General features: G+C 43.6%; 1 protein-coding gene across 3 annotated transcripts in view; it reads right to left on the reverse strand.

Moving 5' to 3' along the window:
- The window catches only part of col4a6 (collagen, type IV, alpha 6), an 82,227-nt gene that overhangs the window by 7,536 nt on the left and 60,067 nt on the right, over positions 1-14,624 (reverse strand). The window contains exons 5-31 of one of the 3 annotated variants that reach the window (XM_069518196.1): positions 13,254-13,388; positions 13,102-13,146; positions 12,707-12,826; positions 12,540-12,602; positions 12,425-12,460; positions 12,181-12,243; positions 12,030-12,065; positions 11,871-11,912; positions 11,379-11,468; positions 11,204-11,257; positions 10,965-11,027; positions 10,818-10,862; positions 10,595-10,648; positions 9,806-9,875; positions 9,618-9,719; positions 9,326-9,484; positions 8,954-8,998; positions 7,259-7,354; positions 6,913-7,070; positions 6,644-6,826; positions 6,341-6,524; positions 5,127-5,171; positions 3,226-3,297; positions 2,836-2,943; positions 2,523-2,741; positions 2,278-2,436; positions 55-225 (exon numbers count right to left, since the gene is read on the reverse strand). In XM_069518196.1, the coding sequence (XP_069374297.1) occupies positions 55-225; positions 2,278-2,436; positions 2,523-2,741; positions 2,836-2,943; positions 3,226-3,297; positions 5,127-5,171; positions 6,341-6,524; positions 6,644-6,826; positions 6,913-7,070; positions 7,259-7,354; positions 8,954-8,998; positions 9,326-9,484; positions 9,618-9,719; positions 9,806-9,875; positions 10,595-10,648; positions 10,818-10,862; positions 10,965-11,027; positions 11,204-11,257; positions 11,379-11,468; positions 11,871-11,912; positions 12,030-12,065; positions 12,181-12,243; positions 12,425-12,460; positions 12,540-12,602; positions 12,707-12,826; positions 13,102-13,146; positions 13,254-13,388 (2,617 nt within the window). The remainder of the gene's footprint in view (positions 1-54; positions 226-2,277; positions 2,437-2,522; positions 2,742-2,835; positions 2,944-3,225; positions 3,298-5,126; positions 5,172-6,340; positions 6,525-6,643; positions 6,827-6,912; positions 7,071-7,258; positions 7,355-8,953; positions 8,999-9,325; positions 9,485-9,617; positions 9,720-9,805; positions 9,876-10,594; positions 10,649-10,817; positions 10,863-10,964; positions 11,028-11,203; positions 11,258-11,378; positions 11,469-11,870; positions 11,913-12,029; positions 12,066-12,180; positions 12,244-12,424; positions 12,461-12,539; positions 12,603-12,706; positions 12,827-13,101; positions 13,147-13,253; positions 13,389-14,624) is intronic. The other 2 variants (XM_069518197.1, XM_069518198.1) reach the window with 2 other exon arrangements.

Raw genomic sequence — 14,624 nt, forward strand, 5'->3', positions numbered from 1 at the left:
CTGTTAGTCACTGTGGGACGTTATCGTTTAAAGAGGTGGAGAGCACCAATGTACCCTTCCTTCCTGGGATCCCAGGAACTCCCGCTATAGTTCCTGGTCCTGGAGGTCCTGGGGGTCCCCTGGACCCTGGAGAACCAGGGGTGCCAGGCAGTCCTGGGGTTCCCTTCATGCCAGCAGGCCCTGAGAATCCTGGGTCTCCTCTGTCTCCCTTGCGCCCGGGATAACCTGTGGATGTGTGGACGATGAGGGAACAGATGATGAGACAGCCAAAGAAGAAATCACAATAATAATCTATTCTACATAAAGAATATGGAATATTTAGATATGATAATTACTACATGTTGGGTAACAAAAATAAACTTACCTTATTTTTTTTATAATAAATTAACTTACCTCCAATACGTTTGTTAATAAATATCAAAACAAGCAATTTAACAATTTTTTCTACACACACACACACACACTCACACACACACTCACTCACACAATGACACAAAGCAATGTAAGCATATATGTCCCATTGCATTATTTATGACCTCTGCAATTGCACTTAGCTTGTCGACGTCATTGAACTTAAACATGTCTGGATTTTAAACATTTAAACTTCAAATGTGTAATTATGTTTAATTTCATTCAAATATTTAAGAAACACAAGTGCAATTCCAGACTGAATTAGTGAGGTTGAACCTCCTGAGGTTTGTTTGTCCCACAGGACAGCACGCTAACCGCTACTGGTTTACATTCTTAAAAAGGACGGCCATTTTCAACACATCTGCTCACATCATTTCACTAACATGTCACTCCTCTGCAGGACCATGCCAGGATGTGCTGAAAATAAGAAAAGCCTTTTTAAGAGTGTAGGATAAGCCTCTAGATGTTAAACAGCGTTTTGGTCGTTACACAAACCTACTGCAATTAACACAATAACAAACATATCTGGCACAGATTAGATGCAAATGTCTAATTGAATTACAGGGGTTAGTTCTGGCTGCAAAAAATAAAAATAAAAAACCCAAACACTGGTAGTCACGGTTCTTGGGGAAATGTTTTGTTTCTGAATGTCTCACAACTAAAATGTCCATCTTCAGTTGACTTTTACAAACAGCTGAACGAGACTTTGACTGGGGTGTGATGAGGTCATCTCCGTCCACTGACAGTTTTTTGTTTTTTAGGACATTTTTCTGAAGGCGGTCACAGAACACATGTTCAGCTTGTTTACATTGAGTGTGAGGAAATCTTTTGTTCATCGTGGATCAACAATATAAATGATTGTATTGTAATGCAATTACAAGCAGAGACCATTGGTAAAGATCTTTGTCGTATTTTATCTACACCAATCAGGCAAAGCAAACTTGAGAATTTAATTCATGTTTTATTCGCCTTGTTAACACCACGGGAAAAGGGTCACGAAGAAGAAACACAACTTGTGCAAACTTCTTCGCCTTGGATTTTTCCGTAGTTTCTGGCAGAATATCTCGTCTTTACCAACAGTCTCTGAAATCTCCCTGTCGCGCCTCCAGCAATCCATGTTGCCCCAAACACACTGATTGTGCCAAGTTAAAAAAGTTGGGAGATGCATGCAGTCATTTTTTGTTGCGTGCTGCTATTTGCATTGAATCAACCCTGTCAACACTTGTTTCACACCCCAACACTGATTCTGAGATTGATTGAATTTCGGAGATGGACATTTGTTTCGCTGCACAGATGAGAAAGTGAGAGGAGGCAGACAGTTAGAGGGAGGGAGCAGTTAAAGCGTTTTGGTCTTATGCATGAACAGCAGGAGGATGGAGGGATGGAAGCAAAGGGTGTAAAGTAAAGATTGGATGGATGATGGATGGATGGATGGATGGATGGATGGATGGGTGGGTGGGGGAGAGAGTGTCTCACCTTGGCAGCCTATAACGAGTGACCCAACACCAAGAACAAAAGGATGGAGAGATGAGAGGATGGATGGAGATGAGGATGATGATGGTGTGTGGGAAGAGAGGAGGAGGAAACACAGGACAAGGAGGAATAAAAAAGAGGAGGAGGATGAGGAGGATGAGGAGGAGGAGAGAAATACACAAAAAAAAAGACTGGGATGAACCAACACTGGTAAAAGTGGAGGGATGAGGTGAAAGACATCGTCACTTTTCTTTTTCTAGTTTCAATAAAGCTACGAAGACAAACACATGATGTTTTAAATGTGGAACACAGGAGACTACACCTTCTAAAATGTGACTACATTTGACAGAAGCCAGTTTTGCCTTGGCACGGTTGCCGAATCTCCTCCCTCACCTGGTGGTCCGCTCAGTCCCTTGCTGCCAGGAGCTCCGGGCCGACCGGGGAGGCCACCGGTCGGCTCACCTGGAGGTCCAGGGGGGCCGGGGAAACCAGGAAGACCATTAACACCGCTCTCTCCCTTTCTTCCAGGAACACCTGAACGTCCGTCAAAACCTGCCAGAGGAAGAGGAAGAGGTTTATAGAGGTGCTTATTCAGCCGATCACTTTGGACGGTGTGAGCGTCTCAGTCTCAGACCCACCAGGTGATCCAGGTCCCCCCGGCGTCCCAGGTTGGCCCTTGTCTCCAGGAAGTCCCGGTGAACCGTCTCGTCCCGGAACACCAGGCGTGGCTCCCAGTACCTCTCCAGGCTGGCCCTTGGCTCCAGGACGCCCAGGAATGCCATCCTTCCCCCTGGCTCCGTCATAGCCCTGTCCTGGGATACCTGGAACTCCAGGATCCCCTCTGGGTCCAGGGAAACCTGCAGAAAGGAAGGGAGGTCGCTCCATCAATCATGATGTTTGAACAAACATGTTGTGTGATAAGAACTAAACATTTATTTCACATGAATTTACCTTGTGGTCCAGGTTGACCTCCAGTACCGGGATCTCCTCTTTCTCCTTTGGCTCCGTCAATGCCGGGACGTCCTGGTTCTCTAGCGAAACCTGGTTGACCTTTCGGGCCTGACAGGAATTAAAATTTACTTTTAAATTTAAAAGTAAATTTAGATTCTGCCTTTGAATTGAGTTCATTAACATTCCTGCAGATTATCTAAAAATCCTCCGGTGCGCAGGAAGTAATGCGTTTTATTTTTCTGGTTTGTTTATAAGTCTGAGTTCAGGAATCGCATTAAAACACATGAAGAAAATATAACTTTCTCATAATATATAAGTGTAAACTCCCAATTGTATTTGTCTAATTGATTTGAACATTCAAAGAGCTTTAACATTTTTGTTCGATCGTACCTGGTCGTCCAGGTGAACCGGGGTAACCGGGATCTCCTTCCTCACCAGGTATTTTGCAAGGCAGCAGTTGGCCTGGTAGCAGTCACATACAGGTTAGCAATCGCACATATGCACTTTAATACACATACACAGGGAACACTCGAACACACAACTGTAACATTAACGACTAAAACAGTTTTAAATAATATTTTATAAAAACCTCATGTATGAGATTTACAACATAATTATATTATCTTATAATTATATTCACAACCAGGTCTGGTTCATGTTTTACTTTGTCAAAAACAATATTCTCGTTTCATCGATTAGAAATATTTATTCCACAATAAATTCTTTGGTGAATGTCGTTCGCGTTGTTGATTGTCTGTCGCCCCCATTCACGCCATCACTGCGTTTACTCTTTAACTCAGCATCATGACAAGTGTTGTGTGAATGTCGTTAGCTGGAAATTCATTGTCGTATTAAAGGGCAGTTCAAAATATTAGCAGATGATGGACATGATAATGAATTAGAAAGTTAAGTATAATTCAGTGTGTGTGTGTTTGTGTTTGTGTGTGGGGGGGGGATTTGTGTTTCTCTTTATTTCCCCTCCCTCCCTCACTGGTGGTTAAAAGCGTTGAGCAGAGGCGGGGTTTGGAAACATGCGCCAGGTTTCAGCAGCTTTGATTGGAGGAAATACAGGAGGTGATTCGGGGTGGAGCGTGAACTGAACTCAAACTGTCAATCATCCACTGACTGCGGCCGAATGGAAACCCTGAGACTCAGGGAGCGAGACGCTTCCATCGGCTCCGTCATGAACAAATGATTGACAGCGAGCCAGGATGTGACAGACTACATTTCCCAGAACTCCTTTGCTCTGATCGAGTCCTCGTAAGCTACTGATGGGTTTATTGATGAGGGTAAAGTGATTTAATGATGGTTCAGTTTGATTCATTAATTCAGGGTTAGATTTTGGAAAACGGCTGCAAAAGGGAAAAAAACTATTTCGGACATTTACAATAAAACGTATTATTCTTAACCTGGCAACTCAAACGTTCTGATTAATGACACGTGTTGTTAATTGAAACTTACAAGCTCTTTATAAACGATGACCTGCCAAACTGAACTACAGCCTTTCTTGAGTAAAACTCCCCCTAGTGTTCACAATGAAAACACACCTCATTGACCTTGATGGCTGCAGCTGTTTGGATGCATCACAAACTTGGGCGATGACTATTCACTCAAATTTTAATGATCTCTACGATTTTCTCTACTGACACGTAGATTGTATTAATGAAATGGAAGGTCAACAAAAAAAAGATGTCTTGCTCATTAATTTTAGGAACAAAAACACCAAATATTTAGCAAAATATTTTTTTTATGGGTTTTTAACTCACAAAATAATACAAACAATAAAAAAAAAGACTTATCCATCAGATTTTCGTCAGAGATCGTCCTTCAAAATCTATTTGATTCTAAATATGATCATTATTTACAAATTAACATCCTGTACTTTCTTTCCTTTTACTTCTATAGAAACAACCAGTGGAGTCGCCCCCTGCTGGTCATTTGAGAGAATATAGGTATCAGGCACTTCAACATTGGTTTCATGTGCCTTTGTATTTATTAGCTCTTAATTATTTTATCATTCAGTCTGTGATTATTACCAACTACCCAAAAAATGGCATTATGACGTCAGTAAGTTGTTTACATTGTGAACACGTTTTCAGACACTTTGATAATTTCTCCCTGAGCAGAGTCTTGATTTCCTCCTCCACCGTTTCTTCGTTAAGTGATCAGCTGTTCTCGAGGGATTTCTATCAACGACTTTATGAATCCACCAGAGGCTGCACTGCCTGAACCTGAGGCCCGTGACTCGGGCTCGTTACTCTGACCGGTGGATGAAAAAGTTAGTTACCCACCCGTTCCCTCTCCGACGTCATTAACCCCTCCACAGCTGTTTTCACCTGGACAGATACACATGCACAGGGGAGGTCAGAGAGGTGGATGAACAGAGAGAGAAGGAGAGAGAGAGAGAGAGAGAGAGAGAGACAGAGAGACAGAGAGAGAGAGAGCTAGAAGATGGCGGCATACAAAGCCAGTCAGGGTCATTTGCATGCGCCAATAAAGCAATTAAATTGTTTTTCATCAAACAGATATCAGCAAATCAGCAATCACTTCCATTCAATTAATTAAAGGCTCATTCAGTTAAGGCAAAGTGGAATATTAAAATGCTTCAAATGTAAAAAGCGCTTAAAAACAGATTATTCCCCTCGACAGGAGGAAGGGAGAGAAAGAGCGACACTTCATCAAGCTGTTTATACGTCCGCTCTCTCTCTCTCATCTCCTGCGAGCGACAATAACCTTCGTATTAAAAGCAAAAAACAAATCAGTCGTTTAGCATTAGCATCACGATACGAGAGCACACATTCATACTGAGCTGCTGCTGAAGACCTTGTGTCGTTTAGTCTCAGAGAGAGAACGAACTGAATCAACGCTGGTGTCAATTTCACAGATTTAACTTTATTTAATCAGTTTTATCATATTATATATTTAATTTCATTCTGTGTATTCAGAGTGAAATAAACACCATCTTGTTTTGGAATACTTCTTCTCTCGACCTCCTCTGAGACTAAAGAAGCACAGTGGCTGTTGCGCAATCAGCATTACAATCTCAACAATGTGCATCAATCAGTCGACTAATGAAGCAGTTTATGGATTATAGATTATTGGCTGCAGAAGAGGTGCACAAGCACATTAATGGAGACCATTAATCATGTAGTTAAGTAACAGTGCTGCCGCAGCCGAGGCATGAAGCTGCTTCTGCACAGAAAGTCTAACGTTGTCCCTCCAGGTCCTGGAGAGCCGGGCCGCTGCACCAGGAAGTGTTTGTCCCCTAGAAATGTCTCCTATTGGTTTATGGTGTTAAGATGAGGTTGCTATGGTGACAACAGTATGGATGGATGGACAGTAACGGGATGAGATAGATGTTTGATCAGGGTTTCAGTCCTGTGGAAGGAATATGGCATGAGACACACACACACACACTTTCTTTGTCACGCTCTCTCAACACGCCACCTCCCAGCACTTCCTGTCCTTTCTTGCGCTTCCGTCATTCTTGCCCGTCATCACTTACCTCTCTGTCCAGGTGAACCAGGTGACCCTGGTAACCCAGATATTCCGGGATCTCCAGGCTCTCCACGAAAGCCTGGGGTTCCGACGTAGCCGATGCCGGGCTCGCCAGGGCCTCCGGGACGACCCTTAGACCCCGGGAATCCCGGGAAACCTCTCTCTCCAACTGTGCCGAAGCCAGCGTCGCCCTGGGGAGAGGAGAAGAAATAAAAGGAAAGGAAAGACAAGGTGAGGAGAGAAGAGGTTGTATTCAAATTTGTGCTCAAACCTGCAGGTGAGCACAGACACTCTGTATCTGAGTACTTACTGGAGGCCCGGGTTGTCCTGGGAAGCCAGGTAATCCGTCTCTGCCAGATTTTCCAGTTTCACCTGTGGGTCCTCTGGGCCCGGTAGCTCCGAGTTCTCCCTTCACCCCCAAACCCAGGTTGGGGTAATAAGACGTCCCCTTCTCTCCCTTACGGCCATAGACACCCGGTTCACCTTGTCGTCCCTGGAAGAGGACAGATATGGCAGATTGACAGCTTCAGTGTTTACAATGACAAACACTTAAAATATCAGTGTCAGAATAGAACTCACAGGAGGTCCCTGAACGCCACCAAAGCCAGGAAATCCCAAGTCACCAGGTTCTCCCTTTCGTCCGTTGAAGCCGGGGTTGCCATTGGGTCCGGGGGGTCCGCGTACCCCTTGTCCCCCGGGAATAAATCCTCCTCTACAGTTACAGTCGCCAGGATCCCCTGGAGGACGGAGGAAACACGGAAAACACAAAGATAGACGGAGAAAAGACGTTAATATTTGAATTCATGTTTAAAGGAGTTCAGTTTTCGGAGGACAGTTGAAGCATTTTATACCAAACATAAATGAAATGTTATAAACTGGTTATGTGCGTGCAGGTGTAAACAGGAAGTAGTGTGTGTGTTAGAACCTCTGAAGCCTTTGTAACCAGTGTCACCAGGTTGTCCTTGGGGGCCGGGCTGCCCAGGCTGTCCAGGGTAGCTGGTGGGGCCAGTTGTTGGTGAACCTGCAAACACACACACACACACAAACACACACACACACACACACACACACACACACACACACACACACACACACACACACACACACACACACACACACACACGTTACCAGTTAAAGTTCAGTCAACACGTTAAACTCGTCACAAAATGTCCTGAAGCGAAGAATGAATTCAGTGGATTTTTTTAGATTTCACACTTTGATCAGAAGCTGAATCACATTGATGTGAACTTGATGAATTCCTTCAGCGTTTCTCGTCTCAGAGCTTTTATTCCCTCTCACCTAAACATTTGCACGAGCACAGCTTGTTGTCACAGTGTGAAATCAGGGTTAGTTTGCTCTGTGGGCTCCTCAGATCTGACAGAAGATTTGAGCTGCTGCGGCAAGATGACAGACGCTCATTCAAAATAAAAAATAAAAGCATTAAGTTGTGTTTGTCACAGTGAAAAATATAAATCAGCTTCGTATTCAGCTTGAAATTCAGTGATTTTACATCGACTATAATGGCTAAGAGCTAGTTGCCACGAGCAGCATGCAGAGCGTGTGGCTGTTTGGCACCGACACAAACCAAACACTTTTCATCTTATTATCATGAATCACGAGGTTCATTCTGGACCCAAACTGCCAACATTAAAAATCAATCAATAAACAACTGAATAATATATAAAGAAATAAAGAAATAATCCAAACATATCAGTGAAAGGTTGGTGATGAAAGAGTCTGTTTGTGTTTTTCTACAGTCATTCATTTATTTCTACATTTCTGGATTCCTATTTGTATTCGTTCTTATCTACATTTATTTAATTTTCTAACAAAAAAGAAATATTACTGTAAAAATAAATAAATGAACAAATGTGGGAATAGAGAAATAATTAAATGTACAAATATAGAAAATATAAATAAATAAATACATTAATGAATGTAGAAATATATGAATAAATACAAAATCTACTACAGAAATAAATAAATATCCCATTTCACCACCAAAATGTATTTATTGTCTATTCTTTTATGTATTTAATTATTGATTTCTGTATTTTTTTATTCATTTCAATTTCTTTACTTTGTATTTGGGCAGTTTCGGCCTTCAACAAAGGTTCAGAACTTTTAAACTGCGTCTGTAATGTGAACTTTGGATCTGGTCATCGTGAACAGATATTTTTTAAATGTTCCCATTAAACTGAAAGGAAGCGTTTCATTATTATTGTTATTATCGTTATAACTTTCTTTCAGTTTGTGTCGTGATTCTTTCTCGTCCTTCGTTTCTTGTGTTGGTGCCAAACTAAAAAATGAAATAAAATAAAAAAATCCCTGTTGCAAACACTGCCAAGCATTAACGTCCATGTAGAATCAGTGAATGTTCGTGACAGCGAGAAGCAGCTTGGAGTTCAGAGGCGCTCCCTTCCAAGTCTGAAGCCACGAGGAGGCTGCGCCGGCCTCAGCTCTACTTACCACCGCACCTTGCACACAGTACAGCGCGGAAAGTAAAAGCACCGAGGCTGAAAGTTGTGTCTGTTGTTCTGAGATTCGCGTCGGCAGGCTGTATATTGTCATGGCGCCCAGAGCAATATGGCTGCCTATAGGAAACCTGTGTTTGACTGACCTTCGGGCAAGATAGGGTGGATGACACACGGATCGCCTCTCGAGCCTTGGAGGACAGTAAAGTCAATCAGCCATGATGCTTTAAAGTCTCGTTTTAGCTTGACTTACCGATGAGTCCTGGATTTTATGGCGGTAAAATTAAAAAATCCACAGCTGCAGCTCCGAGTGAAGCTGTGATGGTGAAGCTGCTGCATCGTTTTATCTTAAAAAACTGCTCATCAAAGGTTTTAACAGGGAAATAAAACCACAGTTAAATATGAAAACACATGCAATATTTATTTTTATCTGCTGTAACCCAGGAGCCGTGCCGGTCTCTATGGCGACCGCCTGTGAGGAACCAGAGATCTTGTTAATCGTTTCTGTGTGAACGTACTCGAGGGGCCTGGAGGTCCGGGGGGGCCGACGGGTCCGGGGAATCCAGGGGAGCCTGGGAGTCCCTCCACGCCGTAGCCTGGTATACCCCCGCTACCCTTCTCTCCCTTGGGGCCTAGGATGCCGGGGAAACCTCGGGAGCCACCACCACCTGTGGGGTCTGTGCAGAGAGGATGATCGACAGACGTTTGAGATGAGAATCTTAATGTGAGAATTCACACACACACGATTGATTGGACGTCTTCATCCATAAAGTGATGGGTGGATCTAAAGACAGTTTTTAAGTAACTTGCCCAGCACGGGTCCTGGTGGCCCTGGTTGTCCTGGATAACCAGGAGATCCCTGGTCACCGGGGGCGCCAGGCAGGCCGTTGAAACCTGGGTCACCTGGTTGTCCTGCAGCCAATCACAGAACAGATGGTTAAAGCTGAACGCTCACACGTCATCAGGGCATCAATAACAATGAGGAACGATAATGTTACCTTGAACAGAGGTGCCCAGGTCATTCACGTAGGCGGGAGGTCCTGGTGGTCCGGGGTCTCCCTGGTCTCCCTGAGCGACGCAGGTTCAGGACAAAACGCCACAGACGAGGAAATAAGAAGAGATGTCTTAGACCAAGATGAAGGAATCAGAGATGATGATAGAAAACTGTGGGAAACTCAGATTCTTATCTAGACGATTAGATGATGATTGATATCTGGACAAGTTTGACGTCTGTAAAGCAACCACAGGAAACAGGAAACGGTCCAAAAGTTAAAAAAATAAAACCATATCATACCAACATTGTATAAAACGTTTTTAAATTTGCATCGAATAAAACATTTTAAAATAGAAAATGTAACACTGGCACCATCTGCTGGCGAAACACTGATACTGCAAGAAAACGTGTTAACGGTCGTTACCTGCAAGAAGGTTTTAAATTTGTTCCTGAGCATAACTGATAATTAAGGACAACAGCTATTATTGTATTGATTAAATTGTGTTTATATAAATGTTATTTTCTTATTTTCAACATCATACATGTTTGAGTTGCTAAAACTAAAAGTTGCACTATATGAACAGTGAGCATTCTTAGATGTATTTACATTTTGATCGTAGATTTATGAGATGACAGGTCAAAGTTTTAATATTCTTTAACAAGTCAATAAGAAAGTGAGATTCTTAATATATTTTTGCTGGACGGTCACATTTGGAGCACAAAGCTGCTGTTTGTCGCTCGCTGCTCCGCAATGACCACACAAGCTGCGGGGAAACACAAACACACATTTTACCTTAGGTCCGATGTATCCCGGTTGCCCGGGGAAACCTTGGTTACCCCTGTATCCCTGTGTCGGAGAAAAAAAGCATTAGTTTGAATTTACTGCAGCTTTTTAGCATCATGTCGTTCCTCATTCATTTATTATTGTATTTATCTGGACATCAGAGGAGGAAGTAACTAAGTACTGTAACTAAGTACTTCCATAATCATCACATTTCAGAGGTGGACGAACGTACCAGTTGTCCTGGAGCGCCGGGGGGGCCGTTAAATCCAGGAGGACCCTGGGAAAAACACAACATCTCGTTTTCATGTTTTCTACACTTTTTTCTTCTTCTGCTCTTAAGAGTGAAATGATTGTAGTTCAGTCAGACGTTAGCTCTTACTCTCGCCCCGGGGTATCCAGGAATGCCCTTCTCTCCAAGTTCACCTTGATAACCGAAGGGTCCCTGGGTTCAAATGAAAAAGAAACATTTTAATACTGAGTCAAGTTTGGTTCCTCAAGCAAGATTTTTCTCTCCTTAAACTCGGATTGTCTGATTTCAAGTAGTATTTTTAATGGCTCGTGCAGAAATGACTCTTTGAATTTATATTTCTGATAAAAAAAGAAAAGTTTTATTCTCACAGGTTGACCGGGGTTACCGCTGAATCCTCGGACGCCCTTAGGTCCTGGTTCCCCCTGCGACAGAGACACAACAGAGATGAACGACAGTTAAATTATCAGCAGCATCCTGAGCATTCAGTGATCAGCCTGTGTCTGGGTTTCATGGTTTTATAAGGTTCTTTAGATCAACACTTACCTTATCTCCTTTGTAGATAGTGAGAGTTTGTTCGCTTCTTAGCGACCCGTCGCCGGGGGTGCCGCTGGGTCCGGGGAGACCCACGTCGCCCTTCAGTCCGAGATACACAACACACCGTTAGCCAATCGGATGGGGGAGGAGGAGGAGGGAGAGAGAGAGAGAGGATGATGGGAAGTGAGAAGGAAAAGAGGAAAAAAAAACGAGGAGGAGGTGGAGATGACAAAAGAAGAGGAAAATGTTCAGGGAAGGGAAAATAAGAAATGAGCAAAGAGGAGAGATGAAGAAGAGGAGGATGAAGAGGAGGATAAGGACAGATGAAGAAGAGGAGGATGGAGAGATGAAGAGGGATGCGTGAAGTTAAGAAGGGAAGGAAGGATGCAGATGATGGAAAGTGTTGGACGGAGGAAGTGAAAGTTGTCAGGCCGCCACCAAAATGTCAACACACACACACACACACACACACACACACACACACACACACACAGTTCGTACCTTGTCTCCTTTTTCTCCCTGATATCCGTCGCTGCGACTCCCCTGAAAACAACAAGGGATCCACACGACGTTAAACACGAGTCACTTTCACACATCACTGTTTCCTGCCTGACAATAGATTTTACGATATTTATATCAGAGTCTGTTTGTTTTACTCACCATCAGCCCTGGGGGGCCGGGGGGGCCAGGAGGACCCTAGAGACAGACGACAGAATCAGACTTAGTGAGTTCGAGATAAAGTGAAAATCACTCATCTGTTGCCGTGTGAGATATTAAGATGGAGGAGAAACAGATGAACCGGTTTACGTACCTGGTATCCCTCAGGTCCTTGTGGGCCAGGTAAACCAGACTGACCATCGGAACCTCGTAATCCCTGCGGACGTTAACAAAAGAACCAGGTCAGAAAACAGAACGCTGACGTTACCACTGAACGTCCCTACAAATATACATATACATTTATCTTGATGATTATCTTTGGTGTATAAATGTTTTTAATATTGTTTAACGTTCTGAACATTTTGTAAACTTTACAGTGTGAACGGTTGTGGACTTACAGGTCGACCGTTGGGTCCTGGTTCTCCTGGATATCTCTACATGAGGACAGAAGAAGTTGTGGTTATAAACCTGCACTGAACCATCAGGGTGAGTGACGTGAGTGAGAGCTCTTACTGAGACGCCGTTGTCCGAGATGTATCGAGGTTCTCCTTTCTGGCCCTTTGGCCCACTGGGCCCCTGTTAAAGGAAAGGACTCCATTACAAGTGTACAGCCTGTAGACAAACATATGAAAGTATATATATATATAAACAAAGAAGAGAGGATGAAGGTTTATCCTCACAGTAGGTCCAGGGTATCCAGGTGATCCGGTCCCGTAGCCGGGGTCCCCGGCATCTCCTCTGGTCCCGTTACAACCGTCCAGACCAGGTGATCCTCTGCCGCCCTCCAGACCAGGGTGACCCTGCAGAGAGAGGCACACATCAAATGAAAACTTTTATTTTCTATACATTAGCTGGTATTTGTGTTTCTATTTATAGAAATTTGAAATCAAGTTTATCTTTGTCTATAAAATATCAGTCTCAAAAATCTGTATTCGTCTGGCTCTCATCATTATTATGTGAACTTTTACTTTTAAGAGTTATTCTTCAAACTCTCTGCAGATACCAGGTGGTAAAATCAAACACCGTGTATCTGTATTTGTGTGAATATTTATTGTGTGTTTGTATTTTTACTTACAGGAACTCCATCAGTTCCCTGGAACCCGGGCACTCCCATTGGTCCCTGCACAGGTCAGATATACATCATTTACATCCAGGTTCAACTTTGTTGTAACACACAAGTTCACAACACATGAATTTTGAGATCCCGTAAAGATCAGTAGCACCCACTTTGTCTCCTTTGGGGCCAGACGGTCCCTTCAGGCCGCTATGGCCCTTCTCTCCTTTAGGCCCTGAAGGCCCCAGGCTGCCGCGGTAACCCTCTGGTCCGCTCTGACCCACATCGCCAAGGGGCCCAGGACGACCCTGACACACAAAAGAGAACGGACACAAGAAGATTGTTGTTGATGCAATAACACAAACATTATGTCCAGAAGAACATTTTATTCAACACTGACGTTTTGGAGATTTAATCAAATCTCAGAAGGAAGTTGCATATGTCACTTTTTGAATCTCAGATAAAAAAAGAATAAATATATATTTTTTAAATGTATGATAATATTTTAAAGGATAAAACTTTAGGATTGTTTAGAGGAAACATTTTTTTTCGAGGTCAGAATCCATTTGAACGTTTTTCTTCCCTCTGTGCTGCAAATGACAAACTGCAGTGTCCAATTTTAACCACGCGATGGCAGTATACACACACACACACACACACACACACACACACAGAAACTCAGGGTCAAAGCAAAGTCAGATCAGACGGAATCTGTTTTCTTTTTGATTGAACTGTTTTCAGAGCCGGATCAGAAACTCACACGATCTGCAGACAACACAGAATCAAGTTAATAATAAATCCAGGTTTGCAGCACCCCCTGCTGGTGGGAGACACCAGCTGCAGCATTTCCTCAAATCAATGAAAGAAACGTTCATTTGATTTTCCACAGTAACATTTCGAGAGCAGCACAATGTCAGGTTGGACATCAACACATTTGTAATTTTCATAATATCTGATTTCACTTCTGTGTGTTTTCTGTGGAGTTTATTTGATGCACTGAAGGATTGTGGGCAAGTTTCTTCGAAATCAATTCAGCAGTTTTTGCAGAATCCTGCAGAATAAACCCACAAACGGTGAAAACAGCAAAATAAAACACAAAGTACTTCACACCCCAGTATCAGGGAGTTTCTGTCTGCAGCCTCGTAACTCACACAAAGTTCCTGCGACACTTGACCTTTTAATAAATATGCTGGATGAGCTTTGACCACACCGGGCGCCTGGTGGAGGCTGCCGCTCTGCCCCCAGAACACGTGACCCCCGGGGCGCAGGCTGGTAACGGTAATGACAGGCCTGTGCCAGGTGAACGCAGCCTCACGCCGGAGCTGTCTGGCTCACGGCTCGATCTCACACCTGGTTTCACCCGGGGAAAATATGCAGGGTCCCACAGGGGGCCACTTTCTCTCACGCCTCGTCTTCCCTGCCTGTCATCCTCCATCTTTGACTGCACCTTCCTCCCTCACACTGATTCCTGCAGCCCGGCTGTAATCATCGCTCTGGCATCTTCGGCCTCTCACAGAGGTCACTTTCAAAGAGCGTCTCCGGCG

Source organism: Paralichthys olivaceus, chromosome 22 (assembly GCF_024713975.1).
Source record: "Paralichthys olivaceus isolate ysfri-2021 chromosome 22, ASM2471397v2, whole genome shotgun sequence".
NCBI lineage: Eukaryota > Metazoa > Chordata > Actinopteri > Pleuronectiformes > Paralichthyidae > Paralichthys > Paralichthys olivaceus.